Genomic DNA, 19,644 nt, shown 5'->3' with positions numbered 1-19,644 from the left:
GAAACCGTAACATTTACGCAGCGTTGAACGATATGAAAAATTGAAAAATGCGTGAAAAGCATAAAAAAAGAAAAAAAAAAGTATGGAGCGGTATTCAAAACGTTTGGGTTACTCTGCTCCTCACGTACTTGTTGATTATGAAAAAGACATTTATTTTCCAGATGCCACTTCTCGTTATAATCAGACTTTGGTACAAAATCGAAACTGTTCTGACTTTGTAAATCGTTCATGTTCAAGGAACAGGACACACGGATCGCAGTTGGACCTCCCTCCGTACGCATAATCGCTAATTTTCAACTATACTCGATTTTAAAACACCGATTACAATTTTACTGCCATAACGACGACGAAAATGATCAATTAATTTTCATGTTATCCATTCGTCCGAAAAGGAAACGTTCGCATACGCAAAATATGTGAAATTATCCGTCGGTGCGTAACGTCACCTGACAACGAAGTATACATACATTCATACATATACTGCGATCTATTTCATATCGACTTTTCTCGGTTCGCTAAAACTTCCTTCGAGTTCCTAAGTTGGAACAAAATCAATTGATCGCTCACGGCCACCGAGGAGCTAATCTCTACCGCATGGTATCGTTCGACTACCTCCACCATTCCAATTCTCGTCGTTGCGGGTGGCAAACGATAAATAGGAGTTGTGCCTGGTTGCGATTTAATCTCAGGAAACTGGCCTTCAGTGGTCAATTGAGTTTGATCCGATCATAGCTTGCTGCGAAAATAAATGGCGTACGGATTATTCAATAGAACTTTATTGTCACGTGACTAACAATAAGACAGCCGACAACGTGGAGCAGTTTCATTAGAAAGCCGCCGATTACAAATGTTTATACAAATTCATTCTCGTGTATACATATAGATTATCAGACACTACTCGTATTCACCGAGGTAAAATGTGATGAAAGAGAAACCCGGAAACAGAAATCACATAAAAACGCGAAAGGGAAACATCAGCGATCATGATTCTGCGTTCTTCTACGTCATTACAAAATTGATCTTGTGTACAGCGCACGACGTCGAACGGGGGTATTCTCGGCTTGATTTGCAGCATCGTACCAACTAGGATCCATTAAGTCTACAAATAATATATATTTCTACAAATTCCGACCGATCGTTCTCGGCACACTTTCACACTCATCACAGGCGCGCATCTCACTATTTATTCTTAAGCTGTGTGTACTGCGTTATGTTTTTTTTTTCTTTTCTTTTTCTTTTAAGGATAACACCGAGAGACGAGTCACAGCAGCTTCGAAGCCGATTTGGAGACGGAACCGACATTCTTTTGACTCTCTTTAATCGAGAGCAGTAAAAGCACAAAGTATCAGAGAAACATCACGGCAAGACTCGAAGTGCGTTAGTCTGCTTTGGCGCTTAAACAACAGTAGTGCGAGGAAATTTCGAAGCGTATACCGCGTGAAAATTTGTATTTCTTTTTTTTTTTTTTGTACAGCAATTCCTGTTGCCGCTTGTGCGGGGAAAACACATTGGAGGACAACGATCGTTTGCGAGGTATTCTCGGTATCAATCGGGCGAATTTATTGTTTTTGAACCGTTTCATGAAAGCGGGGGTTTTGGTTCGTAACGATTTGCATAAATTCTCAAACCCCATGTCTGGGGTTTCCTGATACTCTGAAAGACTGGGGGAGATACCGAAGCTTTTTTTTTTTATGCACGTTTATAATATGCCGAAACCCTTTGAATAATTAATCGCCTTCAACAGACGATCTTGCAATTTCTCTATTGTATTGTAATCCGGCAACAGTAAGACGTTGAAGCACGTGTGAGCTATTGGTAGTCTGGAAAATGATACAAGATGATACTGTTGGGCATAATGTTACAAGAATAAATTGTCATTTTTTGTAAGTCATACCTATCTGAGTCTGGACCGTGTCTGGCAATAACCATCTTAAGCCTCGACAAACCCCCAACCGGTACTCTATCGCTGCCAGTAGTGAACTGGAGGAGTCTTCGTTGACTCTCCGCTGGCAACGAATGAGCAACACGCCAGAAATTACGTATTGCTTCACTGTCCACTGTGTAACCACCCTCGTATTCCGTAGCTGCTTCTAGTTCCGCGAAATCGAAGATCTTACTACCACAAACGAGCTGCAACGAAACGATGTTAGTCAATCAAAAATAGCGGTATTTATAAATTATTGAAAATGAAAGGAAGTTTCCGGATCGAGAAAATAGTTCAGGGATGCATACTGAATTCGATTCTGTTCAATATAAATAGTTGGTACATACTTGTTCAATTTCCTCGGGTCTAAAAAGTAACGCCAACGGACTTTCGTCTGTAACCATTTGGAAACCACGCCTAAACGCTTTGAATTGTCTTTCAACTGATTTATTAAGTAAGAAGTCCGCATAGAGATCTATGAATTCCTTCTTGTTTGCTTGTGTCACGAACAATTCGTCGCCGTTCTCTTTGAGATCATGGAAAGATATTGAGCCGAAAACATCTCTGTAAAAAAAGTACAAAAGTCATTAGTTTATTTCCCGTTTAAAGTATAATAACGTTTATTGATTTGATTATAAATTTACTTGTAAGCCACTCTGAAGGTTTGCATGAATGTCTCCGGCATATCATCTCCAGTATACTCCATTAATTCTTTCAATGTTCGATACAATGTAGGGCTCCAATCTTCCAAATCAGCGAAACTTCCTTTCCTACCGAGCAATTTTCGATAAACTACCATTGAAAAACGTACATCAAGTATTACGTTGTTGTATATGGCTAAGCCAAGTACAACGCCTATGAGCGTAAAGTGTGCGTCACTTTCGAACGATGTCGGGTTGAACCATGTCATTTGTGTGTCCTCCTGTTATAAACAAAAATATAAATAAGTGTACCGTGAATGTTTCCATTCTGAAGTTTCAAATTTTTTTCTAATTAAATTTAAATTACTGAAATCCAAAGTACCTGAGTTGTAAACATGCCATAATCAGGATTAAAGATTTCCTCTACAATTAATTGAAAGAATTCTTTGGAGACTCCACCTTCGTCAACTCCCTGTTCTCCCTCAAATTCAACGACTAACTGCTTTTTAAGATCAGATGGATTTTCCATCGCGATCATTTCCAATTCAACTAACGCATCGTCTATCAAACGATCTCTTCTAACCTATTTTAACAAAAAAAAAAAAAAAAAAAAAAAAAACTGTTAACACAAATTACGATTCAATTAGAAGTATGTACATACCTTTAGTCTTAAATACGGATTAGTAGGTTGACCAACAACAGTCTGTAAAAAGCTCATTCGACGTTCACTGTACATTCTGATACGATTATCATAATACAAGCCCAACGTCTTTGTAGCGGGTGTAAGAATAAAAGCATAATTCATAAAACTAAATTTCATAGGTTCCTCGCTTTTATAATATGCAAAATCTTTATCCATTTCTATGGCATCACTTAATGGTTCATTATAAAAATCAGTGAAAGGTATAAATGGTTTTCGAGCATCTAGTGCGGTAATTCCAAGTTCTTTTGCTAATGGATCCTTTAAACAATTATAACCATTGTTCAATGAACAGTAGCTAAATATTTTGTAATTCTTTTTTATGCTGTTACCTGAGGAATCTGTGACGACCTTCCAGACTTATCAGTACCAGCAGATTCACTATCCTCGTCCAAATTTAATTCAAGTTCGTCTAATTCACCAGCTAACATACTAGCGTAATACAAAATTTTCATAACTTTTGTAGGAGCAGTAATAGTGTCTGCATCTTGAACACAATAATCTCGTGTAAAAGAGCCACCTATTACCTGTAAAAAGAAAAACTTGTATAGTCTGCTATTAAACTGTTTTATAATTCGAACATGCGTACCTTGACAGTTATCAATTCTTGCAGAGCTTGTAAAATACTTGGAAGTCGTGATCTACAATGTTTAGCCCATACGCGAGCCAGTTTAGCTTGTGCCACAATAGGCAAACAGCTGAGTGCTTTACAAAGCATGTGAAGAGCGAGTTCCAGATATTCACTGCTTCCGAGCATTGGAATTTCAAACACAATAAGGAATACATTTAACAAGCTGTCCATATTATCCCATGCCATAATGCGAAATACTCTCAAATCTAATTCAATATTATCCGCCAAAGTGACTAGTGCATTGACTAAAGCAGACTCGAATGCTTCCCCTAAACATAAAAAGAAAAACACAATGGATTAAACATGTATGACAAATATAATGTAATTATTATTTCATTACTTTACTTTATGAAAAAATGTATTACCTGGTAAAGACCAAAGAGCAGCAAAGGCTCTTCGGACAGCTGGTAAATCAACACTAGTGTCATCATTATTAGGAACTATGGGTGATGGTTCACTACTGTCTTCTTCTTTATCTTCTCCTTGAATTGATCGAATTGCTTCCTTATCCATATCACCAGGCCTCAACAAGCTATCCGAAGCTCTGTCAAGAAGCGCAGCCAGTGGAGAATCATTTTTCACAGTCTTTTGAAAACTGAGACTTAATGCCTTCCCACACGAAAATACTTCTCCCAATGTACGAATTAACAGTGAATACGATTCTTTGGATTTACATTTCTCTATTATATCCAAAAGTTTTGCTTCTGTGAGATATGGATCCTGTTTTCCTGTTGGCAATAAACCAATCTTATTTTGTTACCAGTATTTTCACAAATAATTTAGTATTGTGCATACTTATGATATAATTTTTTAAATCACATCTATTGTCAGATTATTGTGCTTCTAAATTAAATTACAAATAAATAAATAACAAGAATTTGGAATTAAATACATTTATTAACATGTATACAGCAGCCAAACAAAGATTTGATAAATAACTTTAATTAAATTTTGTATACAGTAACTTTAAAGAAACTAAGAAAGATTATTCAATTATTTCTAGTACGATTTGTATATCTTTCTTTTTCTAAAAACCTGAGGTACAAATTAAGTACTAATAATTTTGCAACAGAATGAGAACAATTTTTTACACCAAGCCTTTTGTTAGAGAATACCTTTTTCTTATGTTGAAATTTCTGTTTTACTTTGCACTTTCTTGATACTTGTTTTTCACTTTTATTCTTACTATTTTGTTTTTTTACTGGTTGGTTATTGTAACTTGGAATATGAATATTGTATCTATCTAATATTTTCAGAAAAATCTCTTCGTCCGATATTATTTCTTTATTTAAAATTGAAAGACAACTGTGATTTGACTTGGAAAATTGGCACAAGTTACTACTCATTCTCGTTTTACCGACAGGTCGTGAAATAGTTGGTCTGTCATTTAAAATTAGTTTTACACAAGTTTCACTTTTACTCAGTCTACTTTTAGAATGAGTTTGAGTATCATTGTGTATTAAAGCTTGAGGAATGGATTCCAATTCATTTGGAGTTTCGCAAATATCCATATTTACATGGAGCATTATCGAGTCATTATCTACAAGGGCAGGATTTGTGCTGGGATTTGATGCAATACCTTCTTCCGAACATGTCGGATTTACACTTTTAACTGGTAAACTCTTAGCCAATGATGCTGGACCAGGCTCTAAAGTTGTTCGGGCTACTTTACTTGGTTGAGTGCCATCGCAAAGTCTTGCTTCTTGCGAAAACAACTGAATAGCTTGCGCCGCAGCTTGATTTGGAGTAAGATTTGTCACCTGTTTTCGAAAAAGAAATTACACAAGTAATAAAGACTTTTTTCTGAAAAAGTTAAATAAATTCTAGGTACATACTTTGCCACTCGATGCACAGTTTTGATTGTCACATTCGGGGTTGCCACATCCATCGGTGAGTTGATAAAAGTACCGTTCAATTAACTTTTTAGCAACTACACGCTTCATGTCGCTGCAAGGGCTCTCTGCTCCTACCCTAATAAAGCGATAACAAAACAAAACAATTACTATGTATTCCATTTTCTATATATATAACTTAGAACATTAACAAAGATGTAGTAAAACATTGGAATTTTTAAAGCAAAGTAAAGAGCATTTTGATACATAGATTACGTAAAATTTTTTGTTAATTTTTCTGATGCAAAAATATTTTTGTAGCGCTCTAGAGTTATAGGAACTATTAAGGTACGTATACTTCAACGTCTGTACCGAACGTCTGTTAGATATTATACACATGCAAATTATGTAGCATACAAGCGCTTTTAATCGTACGATGTACATACAAAGAATTGTGAGTTTCCAACATCTTGCTATTGTATTATGGAAACCTCTCTCTCTTTAGTTAAAAACGAAAGAATAAAGTATCGTATTGAACATATCACTGGTGGATTGGACACAGATGTTAACGCGAACAAGGGAAACAAAAGTAACAGAAACATTTAAGGTACATCCTAATAATCACAATTCATTCAATTAGGAACACATGGTGGTGACATGTTAACAGTGATTCGCGACGTTGCCAGTTCAAGTGGAAATGACAGTTTAGAAAGAGATCAACTTCTCGAGGTCGGTGAGTCGAGTCGTTGCACCAAAACAAAGCACGTTAAAAATAGATCGGGCTCGTGGATTCGTAACGATATTACGTTTCGAGAAAAAGCAAAGTAAACAACTTCTTGTCTAGGAAAAAGAGCGATAAGGGAGAGACGTAGTATGGGCTCGAGAAAGTTCTATACAACGTATACTGTAGAACGTCGATGTCACCTGGAAGCGTGATCTTCCCCAGGGTCCCCTTGACCCTTGGCGCTCATAGACCGTGAATCCTCGAAATTTTGCCTCCTCCGTCGTCGTTCGTAACAGGAAATCTCGCCACGACCGCTTCCTCTTTTGAATCTGAGTTTCGATGAACACTATTTATGCACTACCACTAAATTTGGTCAGCGGTCCTCTCGTCGGCGGCTTCGCCACGATGCTTTAACTACGTTTCCACTACGTATTACGCACTATCTAGTGTACACTTCGAAATAGAATAGGAGAAGAAAGACGGAGTGAATAGACAGAAAGCAAGCGGGAGAGAGAGAAAGAGAGAGAGAGAGAGGACGGTAGTTTGGCTTGTGCTCGAGGTATATTTGTCCGTAACTCGAACCGAACGTTTAGTCGAGGTTAGGTGAACACTGTTTCGCGATTGCACAAGTTGTGATGTCTGTGGATCGCGTGGCTCGCCGACTCCGTTGATACGCGAATTTTTCAAGTCAATGTCAAAATATCGAGAAAAGAGCTAAAATGAAACGTTTTACGGCCCCTTCTTGGCTGCTGTCTACTGTTCTGCACGGGCAAGACCAGCTGCGAGTATTGAGATTCTCGATCGATCGAACGTGGCCGATGTTTCTCGATTTCTCGATAACTCGATGTGACGTGACCTGGATCGTGCGCGTACAAGATGATTTTCGCGAACGGAGTTACCTATTTGAAAAGAGACGATATTCTATTTGATTTTTATGTGCATCAGGTAAATCGTTATTCGTACAACCGTATTCAGTGTTAATTACGATATACGCTAAAGCGGGAAATATAAATTTCTTCTAGTAAGAAATACTTATCGATAACTAGACAGACTTATTATTTCCTCTGTGGTTCACGTACAATATACGAGCACTTCATACATCGTTTACACTGCTCCGTTTTTGAAATAATTAATTGTATGTACACTATTAATATACTTAACGTTTAATTTATTTATAATTTATATCTGTTGAAATTTACTTGTTCGCAATGTTTACATCTCTAGATCGCTGGATGAAGTTTTGTAATCTCTGACGTAACCTTGAAAACTGTTTCGGTATACTCTCTTCACAAAAAAAAGAGATCATTTTTAACCCTTTCGTAACGGCGTGCGCGTAATTAACAGCGCTTGTGTCGCGCGGAAGAACAACGTTTGTAAATATTTTTCGTTGGTCAACGAGTTCAACGAAACTATGATTATTTGAATTGTTGTTAACTGTTTCGAGGTATTTGAATGTTGCAATCGTATACACACAGTTTTGATAATGGTATCTTATCGTCCAAACACATGAAAAATTGATCATAGCAGACCGAATATGTTTTATAGGCGTATTTATACGCCTTTCGAGAATAAATTTCCACTTATACGGGATGTTGAAAAAATAAACGACTGAACTTTGGAAGGTCATTTCACTTATCTTAGCTATGAAAATAGGTCGTGTAATCGTACAAATTGGAAATACCATTCTCAAGTTACAAATCCTTTTATTGTACGGTAGAACGAATATTATTTTTTCGCGTGAAACAAACCGTAACAAATACACGAACATAACAATACACATCTTTTTACACTAAGATCGAGTGGAATAAATTTTGAAATGTAATTTCAGAGACGCCTTGTACATGCTGCCGAGGCACAAAAACGCGACGATGATTTTAATCGCGTTGTCTTGATACTCTCGCGGTAACTTAACGTCGAGAGGCCTCTCTTGTGAATCGATAGGAAAATTGGATTATACGATAATGAATGTTACATCGATATTGGAACAATAACACTCCGCATTTTGCTAATGGAAGCAAACACGAATTTAAACGACTAATGCTTTTACAACGATCGAGAACCGGAACGATTCGTGATGTTTTTATTCGTGAGAATCTCGTCTGCCTTCTTTCGAGAGATAATCTTGCGTTATCTTCTATTGGCGGTGGAGTGAGTGCCACCGAGGGAAAATTATGGTTAGTATCGGATTGGATATTTAGAATTTGTAAAAAAATTTAACAAGGTATTCTAGAAACAATGGAGGTGCGTGTGAGAACAGGTCAAAGAAAGAGAAATGAAATTAGAAAGGACAGGGAGAAGAAGATAACTTGGAAGAAGATAAATAAAAATTCGTTGTAATCCCAATCGTCAAATTTAGATATGTGTTAGCGTATATCTGACATTGGTTGCTTCGAAAATGTCTCGAATGAGGAATAAGTTCTCATCCGGTTCAGGATCTGCAGTGTAACGTAAGTGTTCTTTGCAAATGAGCGTCAACTTATCGAGGGCATATTTACATATATGTATATGCCCTTTGCAGGGAGAAGGTTAAAAGCGTCGAAGAGTAACAGAGGAATCGGTTCGAAAATAGAACGTTTATAAAAAGAAAAATTAACGAACAACAAAATGGATAATAGCAACGAACATTTTCCAGCGCAGAGGGACAGTAAAAAATTCTTGCAATATTTTATCCTCTCCTAGGCGCCTCCATCGATTATTTTCTTCGATCTAAAGTTTCTTCCATCTATTTTCCCTTTGATTTAAAGTTCATTTATTCCTTGTTGTATTTGTTTCCATTTACCTTTTACATCGATCCGATAGAATCGATCGAATCACTCTACTAGCTCCTCTAATCGTTCGAGTGGACCGAAAGGCACAAGTTTTGCTCACGAGTAATAAAACTTCCGGTAAAGTTTCTCTTTATGTTCACCGGAGAACATAAAATAACGTGATCAACCGACGAAACTTCATTAACCGTATTTAAAACTTCTACTCGTGTGCTCTCTCTCTCTCTCTCTCTCTCTCTCTCTCTCTCTCTCTCTCTCTCTCTCTCTCTCTCTCTCTCTCTTGTATTCAGGTTCACCGATTTTTCGCACGGAGTGAACGTAATCGAATTTTCGTTTATTCGAAACCGATCGTACACCGATCCCGCGCACCACCGGCGAACTTTCTCAAAGGGGATATCGATTTCGTGCTAAATCCAGCGTAGGTTATTCCCAGGGTGTCGAGTATAATTCTTTCCCTGATTTCGCGGCAATAAGTAAACGAGGGTCAACCAAAGGCACGATGGAGGGCGGAGAGGGTGAGCTGGCAAGTCATTCGATAATTTCTATCGGTTTGGGGGTGAATATAAAAGGGAAATTGAGCTTTCGGGGCGAAACGAGGGACTGACGCGAACAGGAAACCATTAGTTCACGGCAAAAAAAGGGTGAAATTATCGGTGCCAAGCTGCACCGTGTCATTTGCCGACTAGACTTTGCGCGAATAAAGCCGCTCCCTCGGTCACACCTTCGTACGTGTGCACACCGTGTTTTATTTAAATTCATTTCTGCCACTTTCTCGTTAATTGTGATACCGAGCACCGATGGAAACTAACTTAGTGTTATTCGACGTTAATTCTCGGACTAGTTACGACGTTGACGACCCTCTCACCCTAAAGTCGTATCGATTGCCGAGAAAATGTAGGCGTTGAGATTCGAAAATTCACGAAAAATTCAACATTCCGTATATCACGACGAAATATGAAACAGATCTCGATCCAGGCACGATTCAAATATTCCGATTTTTTCTCTTCTCGAATTTCAATTGCGCGCCCAATAAACGTAGTTGATTGTAACAATTTCAGGTTACGCGGTGTACGGAACGATACGGTTGCAACTTATCGTTTAAAGTACGAAGCGAACGTTGTTACGCGCTCCGAAGATGTCGAGAATTATGTAAACGAGTCCAAGTGGTGTAACGATAGTTATCGCAACGATGCAGGTGCGTGACATATCGTACACGTTGAATCGAACGTGTGTAAGAACAAAAGAGTTCGTTGAATGGGTTTCGCGTCGGTAATTATTTCGAGCTGCTGGTCTGTTGAAATTGAAAGGAAACTTTTCGGGAGCAATCTTCTCGAAGGTAAACTTTCATTAGCGCGTTATGCTCGAGATGTTTATTATTCTCCGAGCTGGGGAGAGATTCTCCCCTGTGTTCGTTTCGAAGTAAAAGTTATCGGTGTATTTTTACGATCGTTTTTGATTTTCTAAAAAAAGGAAAAAGCATCGTTAAAAATACTTGTACGAGGGTATATCTCTCGCGACACGACGCGGTGCTCCGTTTTCGCGAATTATCTGTACAACAACGAAGGACAGGCACGAGCAGCAACGACGACCGGTTTACCAATTTCTTAAGTCGACAATGTAATTTAAACTTTTCGAGATCGCTCTCGGCCGGGAGATAGCTCGAACCATTTAGCCGGATGATCGAGAGTCGCTGATTAGACAGAAACCGGTGCTCGGCAAGCAAGGTGTCATCAGTAATTTGGTGCCAAGCCAACTACTCGAGATTTTTCGATGATACACAACCACACGACCCGCGTTCGATCCGAAATGTGTCAGAGGCTCGCAAGGTTCTCTGCTCGAGACACACCGCGTGTAGATACGTACCTTGACGGGAAAATGGTACGTAAGTTTCAATATCAATTTCTCGTTTCGTTCGTGGGAGAACGAAACGGGACGTATCGACGACGAAGACCCGTTTACCGTGCAATTAATAATCGCGTTCGATACTCCATCGTTCGAACCGAGAGGTTTCTCTTCCGGTATCGTTAAACCGTCGGAAAAAGAGGAGAGGAGGGGCGAAAGAGAACAAAAAGAAAAAAAAAAAGGAAGAAAAACGTTTGCGAGCCGCCCACTCGTTCGACGGCGACCATCCGAGAAGTTGAATACGATAATACACAACGAAACGGATCCGTTCGACCGAGATCGCGAAAGGAAATCGTTAAAGGGCTCCGCGAGCTTCCATTCAATTCGCCGAAGATGCAATAGCGGATAGGAGAGAAAACGATTCGTCCGTCTCGGATTGAATCTGATCCGGCGAGTCTCTTCGGCTACGACGGAAAGTGTTCTGGACCTTTGCAGACCCGGTAGCTTCGCGAGACAATTGTTATCGTTATCGCCGACGAAGCAACTCGGACAGATCGAGGTAAACAGGACTTCTTTTCTTTTTTCTCCTTTTTTTTATCTTCTCCTTCTCCGTTGGAAGAGAAGTCGGAAACCGAGCGTGGAGGGAGCGAGCGAAGACGATAGAAATCGAGAAGCAGAAAGGTACACGGATTTACAGGGACCAGGGGTCGCTTGATAGGGGATGAAGCTTCCGCTCGGATGCGGCCGAGTTTCGATCAAGGCCAACTTTGCCATTCGTTTCCCACCCCTTACCCCTCCGCCGCCCTATCCGTGCCCCTCTTTCCCCCTCCCGCGTTCTTCTTTGACTCCCCTCCGCTACCCTCTGGTTCGCACGCTTCTTTTTCACCCTATTTTTATTCTCATCTTTTATTCGCCCCCTTTTTGTGATATTTCACACTTTTCACGTCACTCTCGCCCATCACTGTCCATTCCGTCCGTCCTTCTTTCAGTTTCCCGGACGAAATGCGTCGCGACGCTTTGTCTCTTCCTTTTTCTTTACTTTTCTTTATTTTTTCGTCGCGTCTCTTCCTTTGGTTCCTTTGGTGTTACGCGCGCACCTGGAGCGAGGCGAACGGATACGTACACAGGTACGCGTGTGTCCACGATATTATTTTTGTTTACTACTCGTCGACCGATTTACCTTCATCGAGCGACAAAACGTATTACTTTGCCTCTTTCTTTGTCATGTTTTTTTTTTTATAACAATCTCTTAAGTTTCTTCGGCGTTCTCTATACGTACACATGTGTCCGCGATTACTTTTGTTTACTTCTCGTCGACCGATTTACCTTCATCGAGCGACAAAACGTAAATCTTTGTCTCTTTCTTTATCATATTTTCTTTTTACAACACTCTCTTAAGTTTCTTCGGCATTCTCGATACGTACACACGTATCCGCGATTACTTTTGTTTACTTCTCATCGACCGATGCACTTTTGTCGAACGATAAAACGTAACGCTTTGTCTCTACCTTTTTCTTTTATTTTCTATGATTCTCCCTTACGTAGCAACAAATAGATACGTACACACGTGTCTGTGATTATTTTTTGTTCACTTCTCATCGACCGATTCACCTTCGTCGAGCGATAAAACGAGTACACACGCATGTTCCAGAAAGATTCGATGCAATTTGTTACCGCGAAACGATTTTGTCCAATTTCTTCAATGAAATTTTGCAACTTTCGTTGTCGATTTTTACGTTGAACATCGGCTCGCAGCACCGATCCAGTAGTTTGTCATCTAAGCATCGACCGGGACGATGATTACGCTCTCGCTTAGGTGCTAACGAAGATAATTGCGGTTATCAAGCTCGTAAGGTTACTTAGGAAATTGTGGTGCATGGAAACTTCCGGTCGTCGAGAGTTTCTCGTCGAAGAGCAAGTTTATTCGTTGTTGCAACCTTTTTTCAACGATCATCGTAAATCTCATTTTCACGAGTGTGGAGCGTCGCGAACAATTTCACTCTCGCGCCGTTATCGGATACAGAGTTACAATTCTACGATTAAAACCGTGATTCGTCCAGGTATCGCAGAGGAGTACAATTGTTCTCGGAACGATGACGAAAGACGATTATCGAGCATGAAATTATTTTTCCTTACCAGTTACCAGTTAAGAAATTTCAAATAGTCGATATTTCCCGAGACACTTGAATATCGTCCAACGATAACGACACTAATGCTTCGATAAAACATTCTCGTTGGTTGTAAGTGTCGAATGAAAATTTTTAAATCAAATTTAACAAGCTTATAATTCAACGTATATAGACACTCACTAAAAATTCCATCAAATTGGATGACTATTTGCAAAAGAAAACTCCTCTAATTCTATTACACTTTCCAACTCGTCGTTCCAAGGTGACAGGGTTCGTTCGTCGTTGAATCGATGAATATTCCTAAAAAAATCGACGTTTCTGAAAAACAGTCGTTCGAATATTTCAGCAATAGTTTTCCATTGAAGTATAAATGCTCCCTAAAACATTCCATAAAATTGGACGACCATTTGTGAAAGAAAACTCCTCTAATTATATTACATTTTCCAACTCGTCGTTCCAAGGTACCCGGGTTCGTTCGTCGTCGAAACGATGAATATTCCTAAAAAAATCGCCGTTTCTGAAAAACAGTCGTTCGAATGTTTCAACAATAGCTTTCCATTGGAGGGTTTCATTGGGTTCTCTCCGATTCGTCCCATCGTCGATTACCGGCCCTCTTCCCTCTTTTCTTGATTTTCCCTTCCTTCGCAGCACACATATTGCGCGCTATTGTTTCCGAGAGTCTCTAATTCCGACGGTAATGATCTCGTAGTCGATGCTCGACCAGTCGTATCGGTGTTCCGCGTTACGCGCCGCTGCTCGTATCGACTTTCCTTTATATTAAACTTCAACCTCCCGGCCAGGGAATCGCAATGACGACCGGGCGCAATAATTCACCGTGTTCCGACGCCGACGCTCTCAAATTAATTCGGTGTCCCGCGAAACAGCGAGGCACCCCCCATCGGCGATCCGTTATTGTCGTCGAAATTCAAGGGCGAGAAGATGTGCACGCGCCCAGCTGTTTCCAACCAACGGGGGAAACATTTATCCCCCGTGGTACATCGTTGCCCCGAAAAGATAATTATTGCACGAACGACGAAACATTACCTTCCGGCACGTTCCAGTCTCGTCGATTTAATTTTCTCTCATATCGATCCGCCTTTTCCCGCTCGATCTCTGGATCAGTTTGGAACAGATTCCATCCTTTCGCTTCACGCGATATTTTTCTTTATAGAGAGTTTTCCAACATCCACTGGAATCGTGGAAACACCCTCGGACGTTTTGGTAGAATTCCCTTTTTTCCTCGAGTTGCGCGAACCTCGACACGAAAGTGCACGTAACTCGGTTAAACGTATTTATTCTGATAATTGTTTTGTTTATAAATATACCGTACAGAGTGAGTCTCGAATCTATCGATTCGACGAGGAGGAACGTTTAATACCTTACGCATTGTATCGAACGAGGTCGCGTTGAATCGATTCTTTCTCAATTTTTTATTCTCACACTTTGATATCTCGGAAAACGTAAGACGTAAGAAATTCAAAAGACATTTTTGTTTTGTAGGAATTCTTTTTAATTTTGTTCTTTCATTCGTCGTGGTGTTTGCTTTTACATATTACAAAAGGGGGATTCGATAGTTTCTAAATTGTGACAAGTTTTTCTTCTCCTTTATTCTCTGGTACTGTAATTGGACGAGAGAAACGATTAAATGTATTTGAGGTGTATCGTGTTTCGTTCGTGACTCGTTTTTGTTAATATTTAGCGTTCCACGGGACACTGTACGCGGTGCAGCGTGTTCTTTTTTCACATCTGAAGCACAAGGGATGAAGACGTCTTTGAAATACACGACCGTTGGAGACAACTCTGTAGCCAACGAGTTTCTTCCGACGGATTTGGTCGAAGGACACAGACGCATCTATCGATCGACTATTTCGATTTCGACGAACTTTTGCAACGTCGAAGCCAGACAATAACAAATTTATGCGCAAGGAAACGCCAGCTGAGATGTTAAAGATAACTTCCAAGCGGACCTATTGTTCCATTTTCTCGCAAGCGACAATCTCGGCAGTCTCCGAAGTTTCACGAAGGTATTCATGAAGAATGAATCGCGAAAATGAAATTTGCACACGTGACACCCGAATCCTTAGGACACGGACAATCGGCCCATTGTTTTCTTTTTTTTTTTTTTTCAAACAACGCAAATCCAACTCTTCGCTTCGAGACACTTGGAAGTTTCCATTTGAATCGGTTGAAAAAATATCGACGAACACTGATACGCTCGTGTTACGTTTATTTTTTGTACCTCGATTACGTGCAAATCTATTACGCGATCATTCTTATAATCTATTATTAACGGTTCTTATAATAGTACACGTGGCGCTCCGACCTATTTTACACGCATAAGTTCTATTTCATTACTGTATTTATTTTACGTTTCAATACCATCGTATTCGAGCAACGTACATTAATTTCAACAAGCCCTACGATTCGGAATCTCGAAGTGGTTGCTAAAAATATGAACTAAACTTCGAGCTTTTCTGTTCGATCAATTTGTATAATAACGTTTGCTCGCGAATGTTCAAGTAGCGATCCTTCCCTTAACAATTCCATCAACGAGTAAATAACCGAGCAAAAAATTATTGGTTTTCCCGTTGAAATTTTTTTAAGCATTATGTACTTGTCTCGGAAGTTCGAACTCGAGCTACCGCTTCTTGTTGTTTCCACGGAGCGTAAATTCGATGCGAAACCGGGGAAACCTTCTTCGAGAACTCGTTTCAGGGAGCATGAACAAATAAAGTGCAAACAAATCGAGCTATTGCATTAATTCCTTCTGTTTGTACACCGCGGAGTCCAAGGAAGCGTGAAAGAAAATACGTTGGAAAAGTAAGCGATCACCTTGGAAACGTATTCGTTTCCGCTACTGGGAAACATTTTCAAGGGAGAAGTCGAGCATCGTTCCTAAGAAGGCTTTTCCACAACGAAGTTAACAATTCGTTTGTTTATCACTTGTACCTGAAGAGTACAGGTGTATCTTTAACACCAATTGATGTTATGTACAACTCGATTTTAGGTACAAAATGAAACGGATTTGGAGAAGGAGATGAGGGAAAAGTTCCCCTGCAAATTATTCAATATAACGTTGACTGGTCAAGCTTTGAAAAACATACACGTAGATGTACTAAAAGTATGTATTTTTAACGTTCACTTTTTTAATCGAAGGAAGAATCATTCCACCGAGATATCGAACAAATTTTCATCGAGTATTTAGCATTTCGTAATTTCTGATACATTGGGTTGTTCGGAAAGTAATTTCGTTTTTCAAAATGGAGAATGTACAATTTAATAAAATGTTTGTACACTCTGAAAAAATCGTGTTTCGTTTTCACCAGAAAAAAAAGAAACGAATCGACTCTCCGAACGACCTAATATTTAACACTTTTTAGAAATTAATATCAAATTGGCGCGAATACAACGGATAATGTTGTTTTACTCCTCCGTGGTACTATTACGCATCACTTCTGTTGTCTTTCCCTTGTTCTCGATGTTGATTTACGGTCCTGTTCATTGGTACTACAAACTACGTGCAATGAGTCATAGAAGTCTATACACACTTAACGCGTTACGATAAACCGAAAGGAATTAATGGGGGTTGTTTGTGTTTACAATCCAACGACGTTAAAATAATTCGACGAGAGTAACTTTTTAAAACTTATGTACGATGTTTGTACGTATGCTTTTATAATATTTTATTTCGCGTTTGTCGATATTTTCTTGCGAACGAATTGAATGAAATTTTACGTTTGTAGAATATTTTCAACGTTAAGAGACTATTGGTTACTATAAAATGCACCGAAATTTGTATTTTGTCTAACGTGGAAAATTTATGGAGCGTGTGTAAACTTCTCTGTGGTTTACTGTACATCTTTTACATCGCGTTTGTTTCTATTTCGTAGAGAAACGTGGTTTCAAGTTGGAAAAGCCCGAGGAAAATCTGTGAAACTCGCGATATATCTCCAGGACACCGATGCTGTGTAGGATAGGCTACATCTTGTAAGAAAATATACAACTCAACTTTCAACAAGTAGGTAATTTTATATTTCTTTTCTCAAGGTGTTAAGATATCATTGAATTAATTGCACGCGTGATATTCAATTTCGGTTAGAAAATATAAGTTTCTTGACTCGTTCAACCGCCCAACAATATGTATTTCTTTGTTAATTATTTGTACTACTGACCCGTAAATTACTCCTTTTATAAAAGCACGTGGAAGGAGATTTTTATCGGTTGCGATCTCACAGTAGGTCTTTCTGTAAGCTTTGCTAAATCGTCCACTAGGTTTTCTCAGAAACCTGTCGCACAGCTTCCTTTTATGTCGAAGAAGATCTTTATTGTCAGAGACTATCCCGTAAAATCCCTTTCGCCGCTTTTGCGATACGTTCTATGTTTTCATGCAGACCCATTGCGAATTCTTTCTTTAGGTATTACAAGATTTCCATTCTTATTTTAAAGATCGGGTTCGTGAAAAATTGAAGACGTTGAATCCCATTTATAGGACTCGGAAACAATCTTTTATCGATATTGACGTTTATTCCAGTGTCACGTGATTGTTATCAATAATAAACGTCAATATCGTGAACGAAATAATTTGAAATTTAACCGAGTTGATGAAAAAAAAACTTACATCGATAGCCGAGGAAAACTTCAAGGGATATCGAACGAACAATATTTATCACTTACGGACGATACAAATTATTTATTTTTTAACGGTCGTTTGATTTTTTAATACATATGCAAAGTATCCCGACTGAGAATCTTCTTTTAAATCGTAGAGATTTTGTTATACATAGTACTTCTTTTTGTATAGTTGTTCTCGAGCTTTGTGAAACCTGTTGAAACGGTAATCTACTCATTATCGTGTACTTAATATTTTAATCGACAACAAATCGAAACGATTTTCACGTTTCTTCATTTACATACTATTTTTTACGTTTTGATCATCACCGTTACGACGAATGCGAATTTACAAACCAAGTTTCTTTGTTCGTAACTAATCGACACCATTTATCTTTCAATACGTAACGCAATGTTACATTTAAATATTCTTTATAAACTGAAATTAACATTTATATACCTGTAATTTCAGTTTGACGTTAAAAATTGTTACTTTTAAACGATCAATTTTAAACAGCAAATCTCCAATAATCTACCTCGGTATAGTATTTGTTTAAACTCTCAGGAACGTACACCCTTCCCGAACTGCTGTTTACCGGTGTCGAGATGCGAGAATTCTTGAAAGCACTAAAATTTTATAACCTATAACGTCGAGTAGTCCGTAATTACTTTGACCTTTTTCAATATTTTCATGGAATCACCCTACCAAGAAATACTCCATTCTTCGGTACTTTCTATCCTCGACATCTATAACAAAAAGAAAAAAAAAACGTTGAGATTACATAATTACCAACACATCAAGCAGAAAGCTCCAAAAAACTTACCTACCCCCTTATTTCATCCACGTTACGTACCACTCGTAACTATTCTAAAATGAAATAAAAAATATACATTAAAAGAAATACCACAAGAGATATCGTTGTCGATATTTCGTGAAAATGAAATTAGCTCTCGAGACGAGTAATAGAAACTTTTTCCACCGGATTCGATCGTAGTATCTTCAAAGCGGGTTATAGAAGTTAGAGTGAAATAAATCGTTTCTTTCTTTTTCTCTCTCTTTTTTTTTTATCCGCAATTACCAGACTCTGCCCTCTTAAGCGAGCGATTATCGCGGGTTCGACGTTACGCGCGCGCAACACAAGCCACGGCTCGTTATTTCGGTCGAACGGGTTAAAGGTAAAATTAAATCCTGGCCCCGTACCACGCTCGCCGCTGGAAAAACCGTGGCACCTAGGTTAATCGAAAGCTTCGCCTTAATTTTCTGCGCCCCGGAGCTCTCTCCACTGTTTCGTTTCCGCCAGGAGCGGACCGCGCGCGGAAAAAGTCTCGTATTCAACGTTGCTCGCCCGATGTCCTCGCCGGCTCGCGATAATTAACGCGTCGTATTCGTTAATTAAACCGGGGCTTCGTGATTCCACGGTGACTTACCAGGGAAACGGGAGGTAATCGAGGCTATTCAGCCGTGAAAGGTGAATGTGTTTACGTCTCGGTCGCGAAGGCCAGAGCCCGTTCATCTTCGACGCGGAAACAATCGATCGTTGCCGCGGGGGACGCTGCCACAACGGGATAAAATCCACCAAAACGTGACCGAAATGTAGGGTAATTCCCGGGGAAACGGATCGTGCCCTTTAAAAGTGTCCCCAAGTCGAATATCTTCGGAACACCGAGTATTAATCTTAAATTTTTGGGTTGAGACTTTTTCGTTCACGGAGTACGCGATTATCATCGCGACGCGGACGAGTTTACGAATAATTATGGAAAGAAGAAAATAGAATTTTACGTTTAGAGTTTTAATTTTTTTTTTTGGTATTGTGATTATACTTATTCTTATGTTAAATTGACAGATAA

General features: G+C 39.2%; 2 protein-coding genes across 5 annotated transcripts in view; one reads left to right on the top strand and one right to left on the bottom strand.

Annotated features, from left to right (window-relative positions):
• Positions 1-758: 758 nt before the first annotated feature.
• Ube3a (ubiquitin protein ligase E3A) lies at positions 759-7,254 on the bottom strand. The gene is made up of 12 exons (XM_076323516.1): positions 6,653-7,254; positions 5,732-5,867; positions 5,476-5,656; positions 4,262-4,624; positions 3,855-4,165; positions 3,598-3,792; positions 3,227-3,526; positions 2,948-3,148; positions 2,569-2,846; positions 2,272-2,488; positions 1,895-2,130; positions 759-1,820 (listed from the first exon to the last, which is right to left on the bottom strand). Exons 1-12 carry the CDS (start codon positions 6,697-6,699, stop codon positions 1,700-1,702), a joined length of 2,586 nt encoding a protein of 861 aa, XP_076179631.1. The 5' UTR covers positions 6,700-7,254; the 3' UTR covers positions 759-1,699.
• Positions 7,255-9,074: 1,820 nt separating this feature from the next.
• Positions 9,075-19,644, top strand: part of LOC143152912 (sodium- and chloride-dependent glycine transporter 1) — a 58,715-nt gene continuing 48,145 nt past the window's right edge. For 3 of the 4 annotated variants that reach the window (XM_076323521.1, XM_076323520.1, XM_076323522.1), the window contains exons 1-4: positions 10,932-11,618; positions 14,888-15,212; positions 16,196-16,309; positions 17,079-17,206. The gene's annotated coding sequence lies outside the window, so the exon portion shown is untranslated. Of the gene's footprint in view, positions 9,097-10,931; positions 11,619-14,887; positions 15,213-16,195; positions 16,310-17,078; positions 17,207-19,644 lie in introns of those variants that run through there. The other variant, XM_076323518.1, reaches the window with a different exon arrangement.

Source organism: Ptiloglossa arizonensis, chromosome 11 (assembly GCF_051014685.1).
Source record: "Ptiloglossa arizonensis isolate GNS036 chromosome 11, iyPtiAriz1_principal, whole genome shotgun sequence".
NCBI classification, from domain to species: domain Eukaryota; kingdom Metazoa; phylum Arthropoda; class Insecta; order Hymenoptera; family Colletidae; genus Ptiloglossa; species Ptiloglossa arizonensis.
Note: the sequence above shows the minus strand (reverse complement) of the source record. Positions and strands in the feature narration are given on the sequence as shown.